We start from the raw sequence: 24060 nt of genomic DNA, 5'->3' as shown, positions 1-24060 counted from the left end.
TTCATAAAAATACGATTTTTCAAGATTATCAAGGCCTTGAAATTACATTAACAAAATTCAAGTACTTTCAAGCACTTCAAGCACCTGTGTGAACCCTAAATTACCTTGAGGTCCTAATAAAGGTGGGCCATGCCAATAGCCTCGACCAAAACTTGGTCCATATCCTGCATGATCAGGGTAAGGAAGAATTGGCGGCCTTTCCCACCCTGTAAAGAACAAAAGTGATACAAAATTGAACAACTGTCCACAACTTAAAGTTTATTTTGTTTAAACGTTAACTTTATAACAAAGTACCAGTAAAGCTAAAACCAGACCGCCCTCCCCCCCCAAAAAAAAGAAAGAAAAAGAAAAAAGAGAAGGTTTCGCCAAGTTATCATTACATTATTTATATTTACAATAAACACTATTCCAATTTTATAAAATTGAAAATTCTGCATTAAACTGGACAGGAAAGCACATGCCAGTGGCCTTTGACCAGTTGTGGTGCACTGGTTGGAACGAGGAAAAAAGCAATCAGTTGATTGGATCCACCGATGTGGATCAATACGGTGAGACAAGCACCTCAAGCAAGAGCTCAAGCGATCATATATGTAAAAGTCATTCAATGGTTTATTAAAGCTTCTCGATGGCTATTGCATTTTGACACTCTGCTTTCATGTTGTCACACACACACACGCGCTTATTTCCTTTACCAAAAAAGGAAAAACTAACACTTCCTGGTCCATTATCAAGTGATTTACATCATTTGTTTTTTCATTAATGAAAAGTCTGTTTTCTCCAATACCAAATACAAGGATCCCAAGACGGAAACTGCCAAACATGTAAATAGAATGAGTGTGCGACTAATCGTTACATTTTACGTAGTATGCCAAAAGTGGGTTCTATTTAAAATTTGCTATGGCAAATGAAATCGGATATAGATAATAATAACAAATAGTGTGCCGTATACAGCACTGGTCCATCTTGTTAAGTAAACAAGCATTCTGAGAGTACTGTTACAGGGTTCAAGCTAGGCTAGAAAAACAGGGAGAAGTGACTTCTCCCTCTAGACACATTAGGGAGAAGTGAAGAAATTTAGGGAGAAGTGAGGTTTGGTGAAGGAGAAATGGGAAACATTCAAAGTGTTTGACCCACACCAATCTATATCAAAGGCTCTAAAATTAAACTTAACACTAACCCTAGCCATTGATGAAATTGGGGGTGGGGGGGGGGAGTGGGGGGGGGCGCGCGGCGGGCATAACAGGTCAAACTAATGCCGATAAAGGAGACATCCGATTTAAAAAGAAGTCCGAGTTAAATCTTTGGAAAAAAAATGTTTAGTTCATAGGGAACACCTTTTTTCATACTACGACATTTACTACAACTTTTTTATATTTGAAATCATTTTTTTCTAAAATTGTACACAGAAATAGTATTTTTGTCTTTATTTCCAAAACGCTTTTACTTTTCTTTTTACGTCAAACCGAACTGAAAATATTTACAAAAAACATTTTTGGTAGGATGATGGGACATGTATGCATCGATATTCAGTTTGTAATAAAACACAGTCTTTAACAAACTCTTTTATACAGACTCATGCCATAGGTGGTAAAATTATTTAACAAACGTTTTGTTCCGACGTTTGTTTATGCCGACTTGAGGCCCACTACATCTAGTCTCGTACCCTTATTTACGTAGGTTTGTAATCTTTACTACACATGTAATTATGTACCGTCATTTATCATGTCCATATCAATTAATTTAATTTGTGTACAAGTTTACAAGAACTGTGTTTATTGTCAATCTCTAATCACAAAGGTAAAACAATGCTTTTTTGCAGCAATTCATACAGTTGGTCACATGATCTCCTTTCACGTGACCAGCTAGTGATAGGCAGCCGTCTGTAGTACTCAGTCGTAGACATGAAGTCTGCATCAATTAACTGAATGAGATAAGGAGATTTCTGTTTATTGTCATTAAAAATTCCAAAGAGCTCGCAGAGAAACAAAGAAGGCCTATTAATGATCTTTAAACCGACTCCTTTATGTTTGACTGACTCCTTTATGTTTGAAAGCGATGAATCTTGAAAAGTCGGCAACATTGAACATTATTTTTAACAAGTTATTTTTGTTTGTGATTTATTTATTCAGTTCCCTTGTGTTTGTAAAACAGTACGTAACAAATAAAGAATAGCAATAAAATATTATGTTGTTCCCCAATGTATAATTTGACAGAAATAAGTCCACTGGCCAATTGCAAGAAGTGGTCACATGATCTTTGGACAAATGGAGGCAAAATGTATGGATACTTTCGATGTGAAAAAAGCCAGAATCATTGTGATATTTTTTTTTAAAAGAAGGCGAAAGAAAAAAAGAAATGTTTTATTTAACGACGCACTCAACACATTTTATTTACGGTTATATGGCGTCAGACATATGGTTAAGGACCACACAGATTTTAAGAGGAAACCCGCTGTCGCCACTACATGGGCTACTCTTCCGATTGGCAGAAAGGGATCTTTTATTTGCGCTTCCCACAGGCAGGATAGCACAAACCATGGCCTTTGTTGAACCAGTTATGGATCACTGGTCGGTGCAAGTGGTTTACACCTACCATTGAGCCTTACGGAGCACTCACTCAGGGTTTGGAGTCTGTATCCGGATTAAAAATCCCATGCCTCGACTGGGATCTGAATCCAGTACCTACCAGCCTGTAGACCGATGGCCTGCCACAACGCCACCAAGGCCGGTATAAAAGAAGGCGACTTAGAACTTCGCCATGGATGAAAAGTTAGGCGAAGTTTAGTATGAAAGCGTGATCCCTGCTGTTAAAGCAATACATGTCCCTTACCGGGCCCAACTATTTTTCTTTATTTCCTAAATTCAAGGGCCATAACTCTGTGAAAAGTGGGTAAATCACCATGAAAGTTAAACTTGATCTGTAACAGTATATGATAAAGCTAAACACAAAATTTCAGCTCAATATCTCAAGGCCTTCTAAAAAAAAAAAAACCTCTGTAAAAATTTTTTTTACATCTCCTAACTCAATTAAAAATGGGTAAATCATCATGAAAGTCAAACGTGATCTGTAACAGTACATGATAAAGCTATTTAAAAAATTTCAGGTCAAAATCTCAAGGCCTACTAAAAAAAAAATCCAGAAAATAAATTTTAATATCTAAGTTCAAGGGTCATAACTTGGTGAAAAATGGGTAAATCTCTATGAAAGTCTGTAATAGTACATGATAAACACAAAATTTCAGTTCAATATATCGAGGCATACTAAAAAGACAAAAAACATCTGGAAAACTATGTGGGACAGACAGACGGATGGAGATGAAACCTATGGTCCCCTCCTGTTGTACCAGTAGGAAACAAATAGTATCCTATTTATTTTATTGCTTTTCGGTTACACGTTTACGTTACTCTTTATCCTTATTGATGACTCCAGAATACATCACAATGTTCAATTCTCCTGCTTTAGAGTACTGGTTGGAATATGAGAAACTCAAATGGGTCTATACACTGGATTTACACAGAAACACAACCACTTTAGCCAAGTTTTTTATTAACTGATTTTGCAGATGTGCACACATCCCATTATCCACCACCCAATGTGTTTCAAGGTTAAAGATTTCCCATTCCATCTAGCTGGAGAAGACCCGACATTATTATGTCAATTCACACACATTATTGTTGTATTAATTACAGTATACAAGTACTAAAGACATACCTGGACCATATCCTGCTCCAAAATGTAGTGGTGAAGGTTCAGGATGATGAATTAAAGGTGGTCTTTCAAATGCTGTCAAAAATAATCACATTATAATCATAGTAACTATTGTGGTGACCAGTGTTTCATCCTTTAAAATCAGTGCATATGAATATAATATTATATAGACACATTTTGGGGTCTAAAAATGCCAAACTGGTTTAAATAAAAACATTTCTTTTTAAACAATACATTAGCTGAAGTGCAAGAATAACACTGGACAGTGTCATCAATATCCCCATTAATGAAATAAAAACCACACTCATTTGGCTGGTGTAGGCCTCAGCCGTGTCATGGTTAATAAAAACCACACTCATTTGGCTGGTGTAGGCCTCAGCGGTGTCATGGTTAATAAAAACCACACTCATTTGGCTGGTGTAGGCCTCAGCGGTGTCATGGTTAATAAAAACCACACTCATTTGGCTGGTGTAGGCCTCAGCGGTGTCATGGTTAATAAAAACCACACTCATTTGGCTGGTGTAGGCCTCAGCGGTGTCATGGTTAATAAAAACCACACTCATTTGGCTGGTGTAGGCCTCAGCCGTGTCATGGTTAATAAAAACCACACTCATTTGGCTGGTGTAGGCCTCAGCCGTGTCATGGTTAAGCCATTGGACATAATGCTGATAGGTACAGGGTTCGCAGCCTGGTACTGGAGTGAGTTTTAATGACTAAATGGGTAGGTGTAAGGCCGCTACACCCTCTTCTCTCTCACTAACCACTAACAACGACTAATGAATGAATGAATGAATGAATGAATGAATGAATGAATGGCTGGTGTAGCTCATACACTTTCTCAAAAATATTTTGTGAAGTTATCTTGAATGGTTTCAGTGTTGTGCTTTGGAAACAGTGAATTTGGTCATTCTAAGTGTTTGTTTCCATAGCAACAGAAAGGATATCGAAAATGGAAACTTACTCAAGCAAATAGTACTACTAGACTAATATGTGTATGTACAATGTTTCGTGAAGTTATCTTGAAATGGATATGGAGTAGTACCATGAAAACACCATTGGATGGACACACATTTAAAACTGTATATTTTAAATAGTTTTTGGGCCATATCATGCAGTATGCATGTGCTTACAGAGACCTAATGGCAGAATGTCATCAGTTGCCTGGGAAAGAAGAAGGTTCCCTTTCTCCTATTAACAGATGGTGCCATCTATTAGGGGTGTCACGATACACCTACTTCATGATACGATATGTATCACGATACGTAGCCCACGATATGATACGTATCACGATACGTAGCCCACGATATGATATGTATCACGATACATAACCCACAATACGATAAGTATCACGATAGATGATTCATGGTATTTTCACTGAAAAACAAGTTGAAGCTTGGGTGAAGCAATTTAAAAATAAGAAATAAACATGATAAAAGTAAAACACTGATTAAACACAATTTTAATGTGGAAACTGCACCAGACATTTTGACATAAGCAGGCACATAAAGTAAAGTTTGTTTTATTTAACGACGCCACTAGAGCACATTGATTTTATCTTATCATCGGCTATTGGACGTCAAACATATGGTAATTCTGACAGTTTTTAGAGGAAACTCGCTGTCGCCACATAGGCTACTCTTTTACGACAGGCAGCAAGGGATCTTTTATTTGCGCTTCCCACAGGCAGGATAGCAAGGGATCTTTTATTTGCGCTTCCCAGGCAGGATAGCACAAACCATGGCCTTTGTTGAACCAGTTATGGATCACTGGTCGGTGCAAGTGGTTTACACCTACCCATTGAGCCTTGCGGAGGACTCACTCAAGGTTTGGAGTCGGTATCTGGATTAAAAATCCCATGCCTTGACTGGGATCCAAAGCCAGTACCTACCAGCCTCTAGATCGATGGCCTAACCACGACGCCACCGAGGCCGGTCTAAGCAGGCACATATTCTGTCCAATTTAGCTTTTCCTTGACAGAAATAACTTGTTAGTAAGTACGTCTTAGCAGTGATAGAAATAAGCAGTAATTTTTTCACTCGTATACCAGACAAATACTTCTAGAAATCTACTTGTCTTCCAATATTTTCATTTGTCCAAATAAATGGTTTATTTTATTCAAGTACCAGGATGATGTTTGTGATTGTTAAAAATTAAACTTCACTGAAAATGTTTACTTGTCCACCGAGGCACATTGTGCTTGTTTGAATCGATTTTCACTTGTCGGGACAAACGGACAAGTGCTTATTTCGAATACTGCTTAATACAACTTGGTACTGGTAAATCGATAAGAAATAAAAATAGGAATTGATACATGGTCAAAATATAAATTGATACACAAGCAAGGGTATCGTGCATCATATATCACCAGCTGTAGAATCGAGATACATAGATGCATTGGTGTATCGTGACACCCCTATTATCTATATATTTTGATCTCCAAGAATCCAGAATGGCTCAAACAATCAACCCTCTTTCAACATAAATACTGACCCCTATAAGGCCTGGTGCAAATAAGGTGTGACATTTGACACAAACAAATATTTCTTCAAACATGCACAAATCACCTATTTTTGGATGGGGTACATGTTTTATTTTAAGATTTTTTTTTTATTGGCATGCCATCAAGCTTGATGTTTATTAGTAAAATATATCCATTATGGTTGGAACCTATTTCGTTATGGTGGGACATGTAGATTTCAGCATGCTCTATGAGTAATATCTCGAGAAAGCAGTCTCTGAAATAAAAAGGTGGTAACATGCATTAATGAAAGCTGAGAAATTAAAATGAATTAAGGGTTAGTAGTCGGAATATTAACCATCATTACCTTTAGCTGGTGTTGCAGTTTTGACAAATGCCAATTAATCAAAGTTAAAAGGGAATCTTTGTTTTTTTTAAATAACTACAGTACCCAAATTAGTCAATATGTTTATTAGTTAATGCATATAGGTAATAAATATTAATATGTCTTTAAGTTTTATTTTGTTTGTCTTTTAATATCTTAAATGAATGTCATGAAATACATGTATTAGCATTTTGTAAGGCCTCGCTAAATTCGTTAATATTTTATGCTTGCTAACATTTCCTAATTTACAGTATTTGATTTGGTGACAGGCACAATTTTTTCCCTGACAGACTTAAATTGATTGACATAAGTAATTTTTACAAGCACACTAATTTATTTTTTATTTCCAGGCCTGCACTGAGTAATTACAGCACTTTTATCAAATTGTTTAGAGAATAAGGACACAAAATTTAATGTAATTTAAGATGTACTGAACATTAATTCACTGTGATCAGACTGACTACTCATTTCAACTGCCCTAACCAAAAGTGTGTTCTACGGTCTGCTTTTGCTTGCATACTACCAATGAAGACATGACTTTTTTTTAATGGCACTTCGCATTTTCTATGGTTTTATTGGGTACAGCCAACAGTCTATGAATTAAAATAAAAACCAAACAAAAAACCCTCCCGCAAAAAACCAAACAAACCCCAAACAAACAAACAAACATGCCAGGCTATCTGCCAAAAAATACGTAATAATAGAACTGGGTGCCATTTGGCTTCTAGACAGAAACCTTTTATGACTCCCAATAGCCAATGTGTATTTTTGTGCTGGTTATCATTAAACATTCATTCATTCATTCCTAGACAAAAAAGTTAGGCTAGAGGTCTGTTGTCTGTTGTCTGGGTTTTTTGTGTCCTTTTTTTAAAGATACTATAAAATGCTTTAGTCACCAAATGAAGAAAAATGGTTACATATGCGACCAAATTGGTTGCAATATCGAGGAACATTTTATTCAGTATCGCGTAGCGATTCTCTACGCAAGTTTCTAAGATCGCTACACAATTTTGAAACATTAAACAATAGTTGCTAATCGATTTTCACTTGACTAGAAATATTGCTAATGAAGATTTTGAAAACCAAATGTTGCCTGAACGTAGAGGATTGGACAGTAAGTGTCTTATATTATTAGATGGGTTAAGGGTTTGAAATGTTTTCAAACTGGACACTGCATTTTATGTGCTTTGACAATTTTACACAGCAGTTGTCAGGCCTTGAATTTGGCAAATTAGAGGGCCATTTAGCCCAGACCAATGTTGATTTGTTCATGAATGAATGAAAGTTTAACGACACCCCAGCACGAAAAATACACCGGCTATTGGGTGTCAAACTATGGTAATGCAAACAAATAAGGTGATGATCAACATCAATATAAAAATTCAAGATTTAAACAAAAACAGCGCAAAGAACTGTACAAAAATACAAATATCACAGATAGATACTGACTTTTACTCAAAATTTCAATTTGTGCTGTATTGGCCATTCTCAAAGAGAATGTTACACCCACCACGGTGAGGTTACAGCATGCGCAGGGGTGATTTGTTCAAGGCATTACGGCCATAAAGCCGCACAAGGCAAACCTCAACAAGTGTCTTAATACAAATCTAAAGCATCCATTCAAAATAAAGTGCGAGGGGTTTCATATTCTCATAATAAAACAACTTTCAGTAGACTATGATGACCAGTTACCACCATGCAGAATAAGACATGAGACTATCTTTAACCTTGAGGGCATTGAGGCATATGACTAGGGCATTATGGCAATTTGCCGCATGGCCATAGTTAAATTTGAGTTCTCTATCATGTAACGTTTTTTTATAAAAATGTGTCAATTTTCGAGATATGTAAATTTTACCTTCTGGCAGAAAATCTGCATGCATAACATGTAATAATTGTTGGGCAGAAACCTGTGTTAGTAACCTAGTAGAACTAAACAAACAAGAGTACCGGTGTACATGATACGCCCATCAGGAGTTTGATGGAAAATCATAGATATTAATGAATATGTTATGGGTATGATTTAATTCTAATTATGTGAAATGTTTGCAATGGGATGGATGAAAATTGTTTCTACATGTGAGGTTTGATGGTCCTGTATGCATCTGTGTGCAAGATATGATCCGGACAAGGATTTACTGTTATGGATATCAACTGAAACATGTTCCACGCCTTTCTGGTAGTGGTGGAGTTGCTGTCATGCAGAAAAAACTCACAGTGGATCTGTGCTCATTGTCAGTACGATTAAAATCATTTGAAATAATTGAGTTAGAATTTAGCTTGGGGAAAAACGACTATACATACAGTATGTTTCTATAGACCACCACCTTCTAAATCAAGTGAGTTAACACTTTCAGTTTCATGAAGATTTTACTTTTGTGGTAAAAACATTCAGTATTAAAAAGGGCCCTTAATTATCCTGGGTGATATGAATATTCATTACAATGTCCCACAAAAACCTAACACTAAAAGGAGCCAGAAATCATTCATGGCCACTGGCTTGTTCAACACATAAAATAGCCAACACATAAGAGTGGGCATATTCTTGACTGGATTAATACAAGAGAAACAGATTCTCTTTTAAACCAAATATCAGTCGAAGATCGTCTCATGTCAGATAATTTTTGGCCGTTGTTCACTTAATTTTTCAAAACCTCTAGACAAACAATATGTTACATGCCGAAATATCAAGGGCATATCTAGTGAAGATTTCAGAAAAGATTTATTGGATTCTCCACTGTTAACACACTCTTCCACAGAACTTAACGAGCTTACAGAGTTATATAACTCAACTCTAATAGGTCTGCTCAACAAACATGCGCCAGCAGTGCTGAGATGCTTCCATGTGAAGTCAAATTCACCATAGTATTCAGATGATGTGAAGGTTGCCAAGCTGGATAAACGCATAGCAGAACGTCAATGGCACAAATCTAAATTGGAAAATCTATCAGCAAGAAAGATTCAAGGTTAAAAGTTTAATGGAAAAAACAAAATCAAAGTTTCACAACGACACTATAATATCAAATCTGAAAAATCCAAAGGCCCTCTGGGACCATATGTTGAAGCTCCTTGGAAAAACCAAAGACTGTTCGCTTCCTGATGCCAATAGTGATGAAAAATTGGCTGACAAGTTCAATCAATATTTCGTAGACAAAATCAAAAGCATTAGATTAACCCTTCAGTCCGACATGCACAAACTCTGGACTCTAGTATAACTACATTTTGTGGTACAGAGCTTAAAGAATTTGTTGCAGATACCGAAAGTCAAGTCCTGGCTCTTATAAACAACTCAAAACTAACATCTTGTGACTTAGACCCCATTCCTACAAAACTCATGCTTCACTTTTGTGATGATGTTCTCCAGTTGATCGCCAGTATCATCAATACCAGTCTCCACAAAGGAGCTGTGCCCAATGTGTTTAAAACGGCCATTGTAAAACCTCTCTTAAAGAAATCCAATCTAGATACAAATGATTTCAAAAACTATCGCCCGGTCTCGAATCTGCCATTTATTTCGGAGATTCTCGAGAAATCTGTGAATGCCCAGCTCTCAAAACATCTTGAAAGGAATAATTTGATAGCAAAATTCCAGTCCACCTACAGGAGTGCTCACAGTACGGAAACTGCTCTGCTAAGAGTAGTTAATGATCTTCAGATAGGAGTGGATGCTGCAAAGGTGGCACTTCTAGTGCTTCTTGACCTCTCTGCAGCATTCGATACCATTGATCATCATAAAGTCCAGAGGCACCTCCAGATGGAATGTGGATTAGATAACACTGTGCTTTCTTGGTTTTCCTCATACAGGTCAGACAGAAGTCAGTCAATAGTTATCAAACAGACACGATCAGCATCAGTTAACTTGACATGTGGCGTACCACAAAGTTCAGTCCTCCGTCCTGTATTGTACACCCTTTACACCAAACCACTAGAGAACATCATTCAGAACCATGAGATTTTTCATCATTTTTATGCTGATGACACACAGTTAACCGACAGCTTCCATCCCGACTACTCCTGTTAGACAGTGTTAACAAAACTCGAGACTTGTACTAAGGATATAAAATCATGGATGAGAAGCAATATCCTTAAATTAAATGACAAAACAGAGGCTATGCTAGTTGGTCCTAACCCCAGAGTTGCCAAAACAAACATCTGACTCATCTGACAATGTGCAATGCACCAATTTCATTCACTACTTCAGTGAAGTATCTGGGAGTCAATCTTCAGTCTCGGCTATCAATGGAAAAATATGTCATGCAGGTTTGTAAAACTTGCAACATGCACCTCAAGAATATCGGAGATATAGGACACCTATTGACACTGGAAACTGCATCAGCTCTTGCCAGATTGTTGATTTTATCACGCCTGGACTACTGCAACAGCCTTCTTGTCGGTATCCCGAAAGACTACACACACAAGTTAAAGCGTATCCAAAATAAGGCTGCACGCATGATTACAAGATCGTCTAAAGACACAAGTTCATCATCTCTGTTAAAGACTCCTCATTGGCTACCAATCCCAGCACGAGTGGACTATAAGATTTTGTCCATTGCATACCAGTGCGTCCATGGACCTGCTCGTATTTATCTGTGTGAGCTCCTACAGGTCTATCAACCATCTAGGTATCTTTGTTCTAGCCAGCAAACCCTACTGGCTGTCCCAGGATGGAAGCTTAAATTTCTTGGCTCCCATTCCTTTAGTGCGAGTGCTGTGAAGAAATGGAATGAATTGCCACCCTCTCTTAAAAATGCCACAAATCTTATATTGTTTAAAAAACTTCTTAAAACACATTTTTTATCCAGTACTTTTATCTCCCCCCTCTTAAGCATTTATAATAACTTGTATTTATTTGTTATTTTAGTATTATCCTACCAATTGTTATACTATGTTATTGTTTTAAACATGTCATTTTAATTATGTAATGCGCTTTTGAGCATAATACATTAGTGTGGAGTTTGGCGCTATATAAATGAACTTATTATTATTATGTGCAATAGACCGTGAAAAGTAGGTCACAGTGACCTAGTAATAGTACGTGACAAGTTGTTCCTACATATGATGTTTGATGATCCTGTATGCAAGATATGGTCCGGACAAGAAAAAGTTAACAGACGAACATACGGACAACACCATACCATAATATGACTTAACATAGACAGGTGTATAAAAAAATAATGAATGAAAGAATGAATGTTTTAACTACAGCCAAAGCACACAATATATCGGCTGCTGGATGTCAAACAAAGGCAAAGTGTAAATGAAATGATGATCAACATCAATATAAAATTCAAGAGTTAAATTAAAACACACAGTAAACAAACTAAAGCAAAGGTTACCAGTGCCTGCATCTTGTCCCGCTTTCAGATCTCGACCCATTCCTGGAAAGAGAGGTTTATTTTTGCGAGTTTTATTCACCTTACTGCCACGACCTAAACCAGTCTTCGTCTGATATGGTCTGATATATGCAGATGGATTGTTACTGGTAATTTTTAATTTACCAAAATTTTCTGACTCATATCCATCATCCTGAGGTGAATTTCTATGTACTTTTGCACTAGCACCACCTTGCACCCTCGAGCCTGGTGGGTCTTCTTTAGCTGGAAATAAAATTATAAATGGTCACGGATAACCTACAGACCACTGTTATTTTTCAAGCTTTGACAGTCACAAACTTAATAATAGCAGTCATTTTGTCGGACATATTTCTGTGTTGAAGTAGTCTGAAACGAATGTAAAAAGATATTCACTTAATGTGCTTGTTGAAGCAGATGGATGCAGTACATTTTAAAATGCATATTTAATATAGTTTTTTGACATACAGCATGCACATGCTTATGGAACTATTGCTAGAACGCCTTGACGCTTGCCAGGAAATGATGTTTCCCATAACTATTAATAAACCTGAGCAAGCCTGATGATCAGCCCTAAGTTCAGCCAATGTTCGCAGACTATTTGACTGGTTCCCAAAGTTGCATTTCTGGTTTACTATGAAGCACATAAACCAGTCTAGTAGAAATTTTTATGCTCGGCCTGGCTTAACTATTTGATTTGTTCCCAACGTGGCCATTTGGTTCACCATGAAGTGCATAAACCAGTCTAGTGGACGTTTTTATGCTCAGTCTGGCTGAACTCTGCTGCGATATGTTCTGAATAGCTTAACACATCTTTTAATATGAAAATTTAAACGTCTAAACTGAACAGTATATTTAATGCAAGTTGTACCTCAGAAACAGCATGGTCCTGTGGGTAACGGCCATTATTTACATCGGCCAAATAAACAGGTAGCTGTCAGGTCTATATTTATCAACAGTACCTTAGCGTGTGTTGCAGTTCTTATGAATGTCAATTAAGCAATCAAAATTAAATGGAAACCTATATTTGTTTTAAAATAACTAAAGTACACATTATTCAATATGTTTATTAGGTGCTTTGTTATTATAATTATAGTTTCGAACGTGATTGGAATTCATCGACATTTCCTAGGACGGAAGGAAGGAAATGTTTTATTTTAACGACACACTCAACACATTATTTACGGCTATATGGCGTCGGACATATGTTTAAGGACCACACATATATTGAGGGAAGGAAGGAAATGTTTTATTTAACGACGCACTCAACACATTTTATTTACGGTTATATGGCATCAGACATATGGTTAAGGACCACACAGATATTGATAGAGAAAACCCGCTGTTGCCACTACATAGGCTACTCTTTCGATTAGCAGCAAGGGATCTTTTATATGCACCATCCCACAGAAAGGATAGTACATACCACGGCCTTTGTTACACCAGTTGTAGAGCACTAGCTGGAATGAAAAATAGTCCAATGGGCCCACCGATGGGAATCGATCTAGGATCGATTGCGCATCAGGCAAGCGCTGTACCACTGAGCTACGACCCGCACCCTACATTTCCTAGGCCTCATCGCAGGAACTGAGCATTTGTAAAAAAAAATATTTTGCAGGTTATTTTTTAAATATATATTTAACCATGGGGGAGCAACCCATATTGGAGGGGGGCCAACCCACACTACGTATGTATGTATGATTTTATAAAATTTAAGTTTAAAATAGTTTCAATGGGGGACATGACCCCATGACTCCCGTCACTGTATTTAACCAAATGAATTTTTTACTTGGTTTCTTAGAAAGATATCAACTGTATTTCATTTCCAAATGAAATTGCAGCATGACAGAAAGTATGATGAAACATCAACTTGTTTGATTATGAACAAAACGCCCAACCCCAAATCCAACTTCTTATAAATTGCATTATTTTACACACAATTGATTGTAGTTATTTGGCAATTTAATTACTTTTTCTATATTTAATATCAAACGAAATACAATACAGACATTTACCTCAATCCAAACCCATCGAAACCATACTTTTTACATTGGGCTCGATTTGGCCCATGGGTGTAATGTTTAGATGGGATTCACTACATCATGAAAAGTAGTTCTACGGGTAAAATATAATAGTACCTGATTAATAAAGGACAAAAGTAACATTATTTCAACATGTGGTTGACAGTTTTAATTTTTACAGGCTCAAATTGAATGACATAGGTCATTTTGACAGGCACCACTAAAGATTTTATTTCCAGGCTACATGTAATTGTAACATAGATTTGTGTCCCTACAGCTGTATGAAATGTATGCATTAGATTAGTGGTGAAAGATTGCATCAGGAGTAAAAGTCACAATAATAACAACCAAATATAATGTTAATAAAAGATAATTGTTCATCACAGTCAAGCAGCAATTGATTTAAGGTTGATTACACATCATCAAGAAGACATAAAGGGCTGTATAAATGAACTTATTATTTTCATTAGTAACAAGGGATCTTTTATATGCACCATCCCACAGACAGGGCAGCACACACACACACACACACACACACACATCAGTAGTGGTGCACTGGCTGGAATGAAAAATAGCCCAATAGGCTCGACGACGGGGATCGATCCTAAACCAACCATGCATCAAGCGAGCGCTTTACCCACAGCCAATTCCCACCCCTTCTACAAAGAGCATTTTCAGATGAAAAGTCAAGAGGTTGTTTTTCAGCTTTATTTTTGACAGATGTAAAAGCATCTGTACTGAAAGACCCTTGCGCGTGCTGTAACCTCACCGTGGTGCAGGGGTGTAACATTCTCTTTGAGAATGGCCAATACAGCACAAATTGAAGTTTTGAGTAAAAGTCAGTATCTATCTGCGATATTTGTGTTTTTGCACAGTTCTTTACACTGTGTTTTTGTTGAAGTCTTGCATTTTTATATTGATGTTGATCATCACTTTATTTGTTTGCATTACCATAGTTTGACACCCAATAGGTCGATGTATTTTTCATGCTGGGGTGTCGCTAAACATTCATTCATTCATTCATTCTGTACTAAAAGAAGAGGAGAATTTATGAAAGAAATTGTATGTTAATGCATTGGCAATGTCTTGATGAGACGTCACATCTGTATCATTGTTGATGGTTATGGGGTCTAGTGGAGAAAAAAAGAGAAAAAAAAAGAAGTAAATTAAAACTTGTTTTAATGCCTTTTATACAGGTACGATTTTGTTACAATTTAATAATTTGGCCACAAGGGAACTATTTCCACAAAAGAATGTTCCTGGTTATTGCGCAAGGGGACATGGGGTTATGAGGTGAAAAGCCCCTAATGAGCTTAATCCCATGGGTACCATTCTGTGGAAAAGCCAAGCTACACAAGGTACATGGTTATTTATCAAACCATTCTTATTTTTGACCCACCACCTTCCCTCACTTCACCAACTTTAACCCATGGCTGTTTATACGATGTAAGTTTGTGATGTACATGTAAAGTGATGGTCATTAATGCATTGTTTTTAAACATGTTCATCTATGTATGAATGTATAACTTTGTGTATCATGGTTCATACTGGCAAGGACCCATAAAATTCAAGCACTTTTCAAGGACCTACCTTATGTTTTCAAGAACCATAAATACAAACCTTAACCAGCCTTTTCAAACAATGTTTTTTAATAGAAAATGTATGTTTATGTAGACAGTACTTACCATTTGCAGATAATGTAATCAAGTTTAACATGTTTAGTATTGTAAGCTTCACAAATGTCCTTTTCTAGTTGGCAAGAATTTAAAGTTTTCTGTGTTTTTCGCTGTTTTCATGCGATTTGAGTGCTCTCTCGCCCATGGCGCCAATGTAAATATCCTTGCGACAATAGGAACACACGGCCTTTGACACGTCCTTACTCTCTCTGATCCACGCATATTTTTGACACCACGTTTTGTTAAACATACTTTCCACTAGGCATGTTTAAATTTGTGCTTGCAAAATCTTCAACATCTAAGTGATTCCGTGTCGTCTCGCCTGACTATTGTTTGCAGTTCTCAAAACGAGGCTATTACGCTTGTCAATAATCGGTAAATCTCGGCTGAGGCTTTCATAACATAGCATTTGTCCCGGAATGGGCCGAGTACATTCGGGTCGCGGAACATCGCAAGTGCTGGAATGAAAGTGCGAACACGGAAATAAATTTCTTTCGAGATTGTTCCACTTTTGCACTTTTCAAGCACTTTCACGTAAGTGAAAATAAGCACTTTTCATTTCAAACTCCTAAATTCAAGCACTTTTCAAGACCGTGCGAACCATGTATACAATATTGTTGTTAACCATGTTATATTATGTCTGAAGGTAATAATATGTGTATACAATTTAGTTGTGGTAGGCGTTTGTTCTGAATCCCACCTAAGACCATTCGTTACTCGTCACAAAGATTGGAGTATAAACACACGTTTGTTCTGAACCCCACCTAAGACCATTCGTTACTCGTCACAAAGATTGGAGTATAAACATACAGATTGGAGTATAAACATACGTTTGTTCTGAACCCCACCTAAGACCATTCGTTACTCATCACAAAGATTGGAGTATAAACATACGTTTGTTCTGAACCCCACCTAAGACCATTCGTTACTCATCACAAAGATTGGAGTATAAACATACGTTTGTTCTGAACCCCACCTAAGACCATTCTTTACTCATCACAAAGATTGGAGTATAAACATACGTTTGTTCTGAACCCCACCTAAGACCATTGTTTACTCATCACAAAGATTGGAGTATAAACATACGTTTGTTCTGAACCCCACCTAAGACCATTCGTTACTCATCACAAAGATTGGAGTATAAACATACGTTTGTTCCAAACCCCACCTAAGTCCATTCTTTACTCATCACAAAGATTGGAGTATAAACACACGTTTGTTCTGAACCCCACCTAAGACCATTCGTTACTCGTCACAAAGATTGGAGTATAAACATACCATTCTTTACTCGTCACAAAGATTCGAGTACAAACATACCATTCTTTACTCGTCACAAAGATTGGAGTATAAACATACCATTCGTTACTCGTCACAAAGATTGGAATATAAACATACGTTTTGTATACTCTGTGTTACATATTTACATGTCATGTAACTAACTCTGTCGTTTTGAATAAACGGCCTTTTCATTTACAATCCGCCTGTCTCCTGTTTTGTTTATCATTGGTCTTGCTCTCTTTAGGATCCTGTATTAAAAAACTTTTTTTTAACTAACATTTTATATTTTAATTTTAAAACATACCTTCTATTTTCTTACAGCATGTGGGTTTGTTGTTGAGAAAAAAGTATTTGGTTTATCGATTTTCCCCCTCCCCCACTCTAAATCTTTTTTTAAACATTTAAAATATTTTTTTACAACTGTTAAAATTATTTCTTCAGTGTCCGTGAGGTGGGTTTTTTCACACTATCAATTTAGGGGAGAAATATGTTGTATTTGACAGTCGCAATTGAATATTACCGGCTGTCATTACTTACAAAGAATGCCAGGTTTGGGAAGGTTATAGTTTGCCAATTCATGTAATATACCTGCACGACCTTTTGCCCTTGGTTGTGTCATCTTTGTGGAGCTGTAATGAAGGAAAATAAAAATCGACATTGAAAATTATTAAAGAACTAAGAGAAAAATGATCATACAAACATATTTACCTGTTTCAGTTTTTGTTTGTTTGGTTTCTTTTTATAAAAAAAAACAACGTAAAATATAAATTCATTGCTTTAATCACTACTCATTTAGTTGATACAAATATTTAGCATAAGCATTCAATTTGAAACAGTATCACATTACCATTTTGTTCAGTATCACGTATAGCATATTGCTACACAATTTAAAACATTAAAAAGTAGTTGCCAATCAATTTTCAATGGACTAAAAATATTGCTAATCGAGATTTTGAAAACAAAATATTCCCTGCATGACTAGGCCTTTCAAGATAATTTAGTTTTTTAAAGCATTTACATTTTTATTAGTCAGTTAGCTATAAGTAGCAATATTTAATTGGTTAAGAATATATATCTATTATCAAATCAAACAAACATGTGGAAGGGGTGAAATTTATGGATTGGTTAAAACTATAGATATAAATAGTTTTCCTCACCATGTGTTTCGGTTATCTGTGTCAGAAACTATCTGGCTGAGATTCTGTTAATTTTTGTTTTTGTAAACCTTCACAATCTATAGATTTTGATTGTGACAATGATAATGATGGTTACAATCAACAATCAACTGCCACACACAATCAATTACAGTCAAGCAGCAATTGATTTAAGGTTGATTACACATATCAAGAAGACATAAAGGGCTGCTATGCTTTATGGCTCTAGGGAAATGCCTGCGTGTGTGAGAGTATGCCATATACCACAGAACAGAGTAGGATAACAACAAATCATTATGTCACAGCAGGCATAGTTATAGAGCTATCAACCTGAAAATGTTTTAAGGCTTGAGATTCACCCTAAAGTTGGGCTCCAGAGACTGCTGGTACCTGGTCAGGAGGTCACATGGGAGTGAAGCAAATTTGCTAATTTGGCAACAGGGACATTCCTAAAATACCATACACCCCTCTCAAGTAAAACAAAAAATAATGTTTGCTAGAAGTTCACATTTCTATCATGAGACTAACCCCTCACAAAAAAAAAAGAAAAAAAAAAGGATTTGTAATGTTTATTAGATAATATTTAAGGCCTACGATAGCTGTATGTTTTACAAATGACATTCTGAAGATCAACATTTTTTTAATAGATGTTTTGATACAAGTTAGTTAGATATCTATGACATTCATTTCACAATATAATGAAAACACTATCCTATCCTATCCTATCCTATCCTATTATTGTATTAATGACATTAGACGAAAACATTCAGTATGTAACAAGGTCACAATAGTTCACTTAACTTTTTTTTTCTCTGTACAAATAATTAAGGATGTGAGATTTAACATCTTGAAGAGCGATTGATTTTGATCAAAATCCCACGAGTCATATGATAAATGTGGAGCTAACACGACTGTAGTTGCCCATGTTTAATTCATTTATTTGATAAACAGGCTTGTAACATAAAACATACAGCACAAAAAAAAAAAGCTATGGGATTGAATGCCCACCTACACATTACCATTAATGTTTTAAACTAAATCTGTACAGTACTTTAACCTTCTAGATATGCAAATCTACATACTGTACGCTGTATACAATTCTGCACATGGTACTTACCGGAAACAATAGAACAGGTAATCGATTAATTGAGAGTTGGGAAGCTTTAGCTTTAGTTTTTAATTTTTCAATGGAAAATACCTGGGAATTTTGAATTGAAAAAGTGATTTTCGGCAAGTATTTTTGCTAGACAATGACGGAAAATCACGGTCATTTTGAGGAATCGATAGCACTGTGATAATAAATTTTATTGTTTTACCAACAACAAAAGTCACGATAAATTGGGATATGAGTTATAGTTATAGTTTCAAAAAAAAATGTGGTTAGGAAAACTTAGTGACTGGGAATAAGAGTTGTAAATACCACGGACAGCTAATCCCAATTGTGCTCTAGTAGGTGCGACGTGATAGATTTTTTGCATATTTTAAAACCTAATTAATTAACTAATCTAAAATATAAAAATTTTAAAAAATCATGGAAATAAAAGTTTACCTTTTCACATATGGACATTATTTTATGTATTTAAAAAAAAATGATAAAAAGTGAAAATATGTGAGTAAAAGCTATAAACTTGTATCCACTCAACATGGTTTTTGTCTAAAATTAATCCAGTAATCAGGTTAAATGATTCATTTTGAGTAACAATTTCAGGAGAGGCACAACTCTTTCAAAATTATACCCAATCCATCCAATTCGAAGCACTATTTTTTTTTTAAACCACATCTTTCCTAAAACATCCTAATTTTAATAAATAAATAGTATTGCATGTTAAAAACCTGATCAAAAGGCAATCATCTGCAATGAATATTAAAGTTTGCTAAACAGTTTCAAGATAACAATGACAGTATTGACATGGACAAATAGATCTGAAAATTTTACAAACTTGTATCAACAAGTTAGTTTAAAAATGAGTTTTCAACTCATATCTTACTACAACTTAACTTTTAACTCCCAGTTTGTTCATATTTTCATTTGTCCACCATACTTGATCAAGGGCAGATAATTCAAGGGAAATAATTCAAGGGAAATAATCTGAATTTAGTCTAATGGTATGGCAGATGAGTATTGCAAAATTTAATACTATATGGCTTGTCCCATCATTCTCTACACATTTTTTTTTTTATCAATAATTTCAGTTTGGTTTGACATAAGAAGAAAAAGAAAAGTGTTTTGGAAATAACAAAAACATACTATTTTTGTGCAATAGACCAATCATTCAGCTCAGACATAAATAACTTGTAGTAAATTCCATAGTATGAAAAAAGGCATTCCCATGGGACAGACTATAGGTATTTAGTAATAATAGACTGTAAATTAAAAACATTTACCTTGCTGTACATGTATTATCCAGTGGAACCTAAGAATATAAAAATAACAAACTTTATTGTTTGCATTCACAAGACAACACATTTGAATACACAAAATGACAACAAAATAAAGTCTTCTTTGGAGTACTAATTAGGCAATCCAAATTTGACAATTTTGAATTTGTTTATTTATTTTGCTACCTATTGCAACAAATCTCTTCTACTGAAGTAGTTATAATTAAAAAAAACCCAAAAAAAACCCAACAATCAAATCAAAACTTGGTTTCTGGACTAACTGGTTTCATATTAGCTCTAAATGCTAAAAGAGGCTTTCTTCTGTTTCCAGATGCACAGACTAATATTATATATATACATACATACATGGAAGATCAAACTGGTTTTTGATTATTAAAAAGGAACAATAAAATTTTATTATTATAATTTGCTCTGATTAGACATGATTACATATGGGTAGTCATTTTGTGATCCAAAACTGCAGCTATTATTAAAAATGGCTAACATTAAAACGGATTGCATTTATAAACTGTTGGATTGAGTATGCTTGCAATAAGACACTATACAGTTTCATCCAGTAGCTATCACTGCATTACACCAGAAATGTATCAATACAATGAAACTAAAGTGTACTTTCTAAAATTACAAAAAGTGGCAGTTTATTAATGCCATCCATATTTGCGCAAACAAGGACAGTGAGACGCTCTTTACTTTTTTGCACACCATGACACTGGACATCCTCAAACTTGAGAGTTCTGTCTGGCACTAGTCTGAAAAAAATGCCCGTTTCATCTGCATTATAAAATGTCAGCTGTCTCATATCTTTCAAGGATATTTGACAGTCGATGTTCTCAGTCTGTCATTATTTCCGAAGATGAAAGAAAGAAAGAAATGTTTTATTTAATGACACACTCAACACATTTTATTTTACGGTTATATGGCATCAGACATATGGTTAAGGACCACACAGTTTTGAGAGAAAACCCGCTGTCGCTACTACATGGGCTACTCTTTCCGATTAGCAGCAAGGGATCTTTTATTTGCGCTTCCCACAGGCAGGATAGCACAAACCATGGCCTTTGTTCAACCAGTTATGGATCACTGGTCAGTGCAAGTGGTTTACACCTACCCATTGAGAGCCTTGCGGAGCACTTACTCAGGGTTTGGAGTCAGTATCTGGATTAAAAATCCCATGCCTCGACTGGGATCCAAACCCAGTACCTACCAGCCTGTAGACCGATGCCCTAAACACGATGCCACCGAGGCCGGTTTCCGAAGATGAATACACAAATTTGGATTCTCAGCAAACTTTCTTGAAAGATATTCCGTGGTGTTGTTTAAACCATTTCAACCACCCAACCGACTGCTTGAAGTTAGCACACCCCAAACGGTCAGCAAACTGTTGGTTTTTTTCTAAGAGAAGTGGCCCAGAAATGGGGATATTTTGGTCTTGCATAGTAGTAAACCACTTCAACATTACTGATTCTAGCTCTTCAAACTGACCTACTCTCATAAGTTTTTGCTTAGGGCTGAATTTTGTATACCCCTCTTTAATGGCATCCGCCTTTTTGATCCACCTTGAAAGAGTATTTTTAGGGACGTCAAATATTTTTGCAACTTCTGTATTTGATTTCCCTCCTTTTTCTAATTCCATAATCACCTGGTATTTTAGTTCAATAGTTTTTGTATGTAAACAACGTTTCGTTCCACATTTTCTTAGTACTGATCCAGGTATCCACCTGATATCGGGGCCTTCCTAGATTTGCTCAGCAATTTCAGTCATACCTTCTTCAGCGATAACTTTGGTGATAAATATTACCTATGACTGAGAACAGAATTTTATAGAATAAATGTTTGGGTAAAAGGATTTCCTCAAAATTAAGGTGCATGAAGCTCAGGCGGAGGCCCTTTACCTGTAATTGTTGCAATCACTATATTTCCTTGATCTCTCCTGTACTTCAAGTCAAAAACACAATATGCCGACGCTCATGCATAGAGCAGCGATTAAAATTATTAAAGTAAACTTGCGTGGTATGCTGAGGCTCACCGGTTGATGGGCATTACATGCAAGGTTCATTCATCTAACGATTACCAAAGTACAATTGTCTGTACTTTAAAGGTAATTACAGACAGGTAATTATAAACAAAACGATAAGCCGGCATATGATCTAGGATTAATTCGTTCCACTTATAGATTTAATTCCAAATTTATAATAACTTACTTTGTGACTGACATGAAAGGGTCGATGAAAAATTCCTACATAAATGATTTTGTATATTTCTTTGGATAGACTTAAGCCCTTCAAGCTAAATATGTTTAATTTTACAGTTCAAAAAAGAGAAAGCTTCTGTTTGACCCCAGGGGTATTCGACCAATCAGCACCAAAATAAAAGGGTTTAATAGACAGAAAAATTGGGACTTCTGTTCTTGGTTCGAGAATACCGATAGGTTCGACCGTTGGGCATTAAGCCCATGAGATTCTACTGTATTCCATTTTGATGTTTCCAAAATAATTTTCTTTTGTTCAAATATCACATGTAAAAGCCATCTGTGGTCTTGTGGTGTTGGGAGAATGTTATTGTATGATGGGTGGGGGGTGGGGTGGGGTAGGAGAATTATTATTACCTTGGCAAGACACCAGGGGCCTAATTCACTAAACTCTCACAACTTTGCGATCTCGCAGTGCAAAGACTTGCAAAGAGGATGCTTTGTTGTCTAACAAAGCCTAACAGACCTTTGTGAATTAGGCTCCTGGCTTATTATGCAATATTTATCTTTACCTTTATCTTTATCTTTTGTGAGAAATAACACAAACTCACTGGTCTATTTAATAAAGCATTAACTGCACGCATCAAGCTAATAGAACAAATCAAATGATTAAACAAAATCATATCTGCATGGAAGTAAAACATTTTATATTTAGCAGCTTGTAACAATCCAGATATTTCTTATGTATCTACCTTTTCATCACTTTCATGACTATTATTAACATTCTGTTGATGCTGGCCCAGTGAACTGAGAAATTCTTCTTCTTCCTGAAATTTTACAAACATTAATAGCCAATAACAAATAGTGGATCAAACTGTAACTATGCAGTGTAACAAACAATAACTATGCAGTGTAACAAAAATCAAGATCTAGCCAGTACACCACAACTGGTATATCAATGGCCATGGTATGTGCTATCCTGTCTGTGGGATGGTGCATATAAAAGATCTCTTGCTACTGATGGATATATGTAGCAGGCTTTCTCTGTACGGTTGTGTGTCAGAATTACCAAATGTTTGACATCCAATGTGCTCAAGTGGCGTCGTTAAACAAAACTTTAAAAATCAAGCATTCTGCCAAATTAACACCATAAACATATTTAGTGTTGCTGATAGCTGTATCCATAGATCTTTATCCCAAAGCATTAAAAAAATTCTTTAACAATAATAATAATAAGCTTTAAAAAAATTAAATACAAAATTTAATTTAACAACTTTCAATTGTTTTTTAAACATGCAATTGGAGATGAACATTCATACAATCTGATCTAACTTTGAATAAAGTATCATTGATGTAGGACTTACAGTTTGTGAAAAATAGAATTAAAAGCAAAATTTTAACAAGCTAAACTCTTGTAATCAGAAAAATAATACCTATATCT

General features: G+C 35.8%; 1 protein-coding gene across 2 annotated transcripts in view; it reads right to left on the bottom strand.

The window, feature by feature from the left end:
* Window positions 1–24060, bottom strand: part of LOC121383290 (tudor domain-containing 6-like) — a 109291-nt gene that overhangs the window by 55190 nt on the left and 30041 nt on the right. The window contains exons 5-10 of one of the 2 annotated variants that reach the window (XM_041513213.1): window positions 23372–23446; window positions 20417–20445; window positions 17466–17506; window positions 11888–12148; window positions 3712–3783; window positions 105–206 (exon numbers count right to left, since the gene is read on the bottom strand). In XM_041513213.1, the coding sequence (XP_041369147.1) occupies window positions 105–206; window positions 3712–3783; window positions 11888–12148; window positions 17466–17506; window positions 20417–20445; window positions 23372–23446 (580 nt within the window). The remainder of the gene's footprint in view (window positions 1–104; window positions 207–3711; window positions 3784–11887; window positions 12149–17465; window positions 17507–20416; window positions 20446–23371; window positions 23447–24060) is intronic. The other variant, XM_041513214.1, reaches the window with a different exon arrangement.

The sequence above is a fragment of the Gigantopelta aegis genome, chromosome 10, assembly GCF_016097555.1.
Source record: "Gigantopelta aegis isolate Gae_Host chromosome 10, Gae_host_genome, whole genome shotgun sequence".
Classification (NCBI taxonomy): Eukaryota; Metazoa; Mollusca; class Gastropoda; order Neomphalida; family Peltospiridae; genus Gigantopelta; species Gigantopelta aegis.
This window is presented reverse-complemented; position numbering and strand designations above follow the sequence as displayed.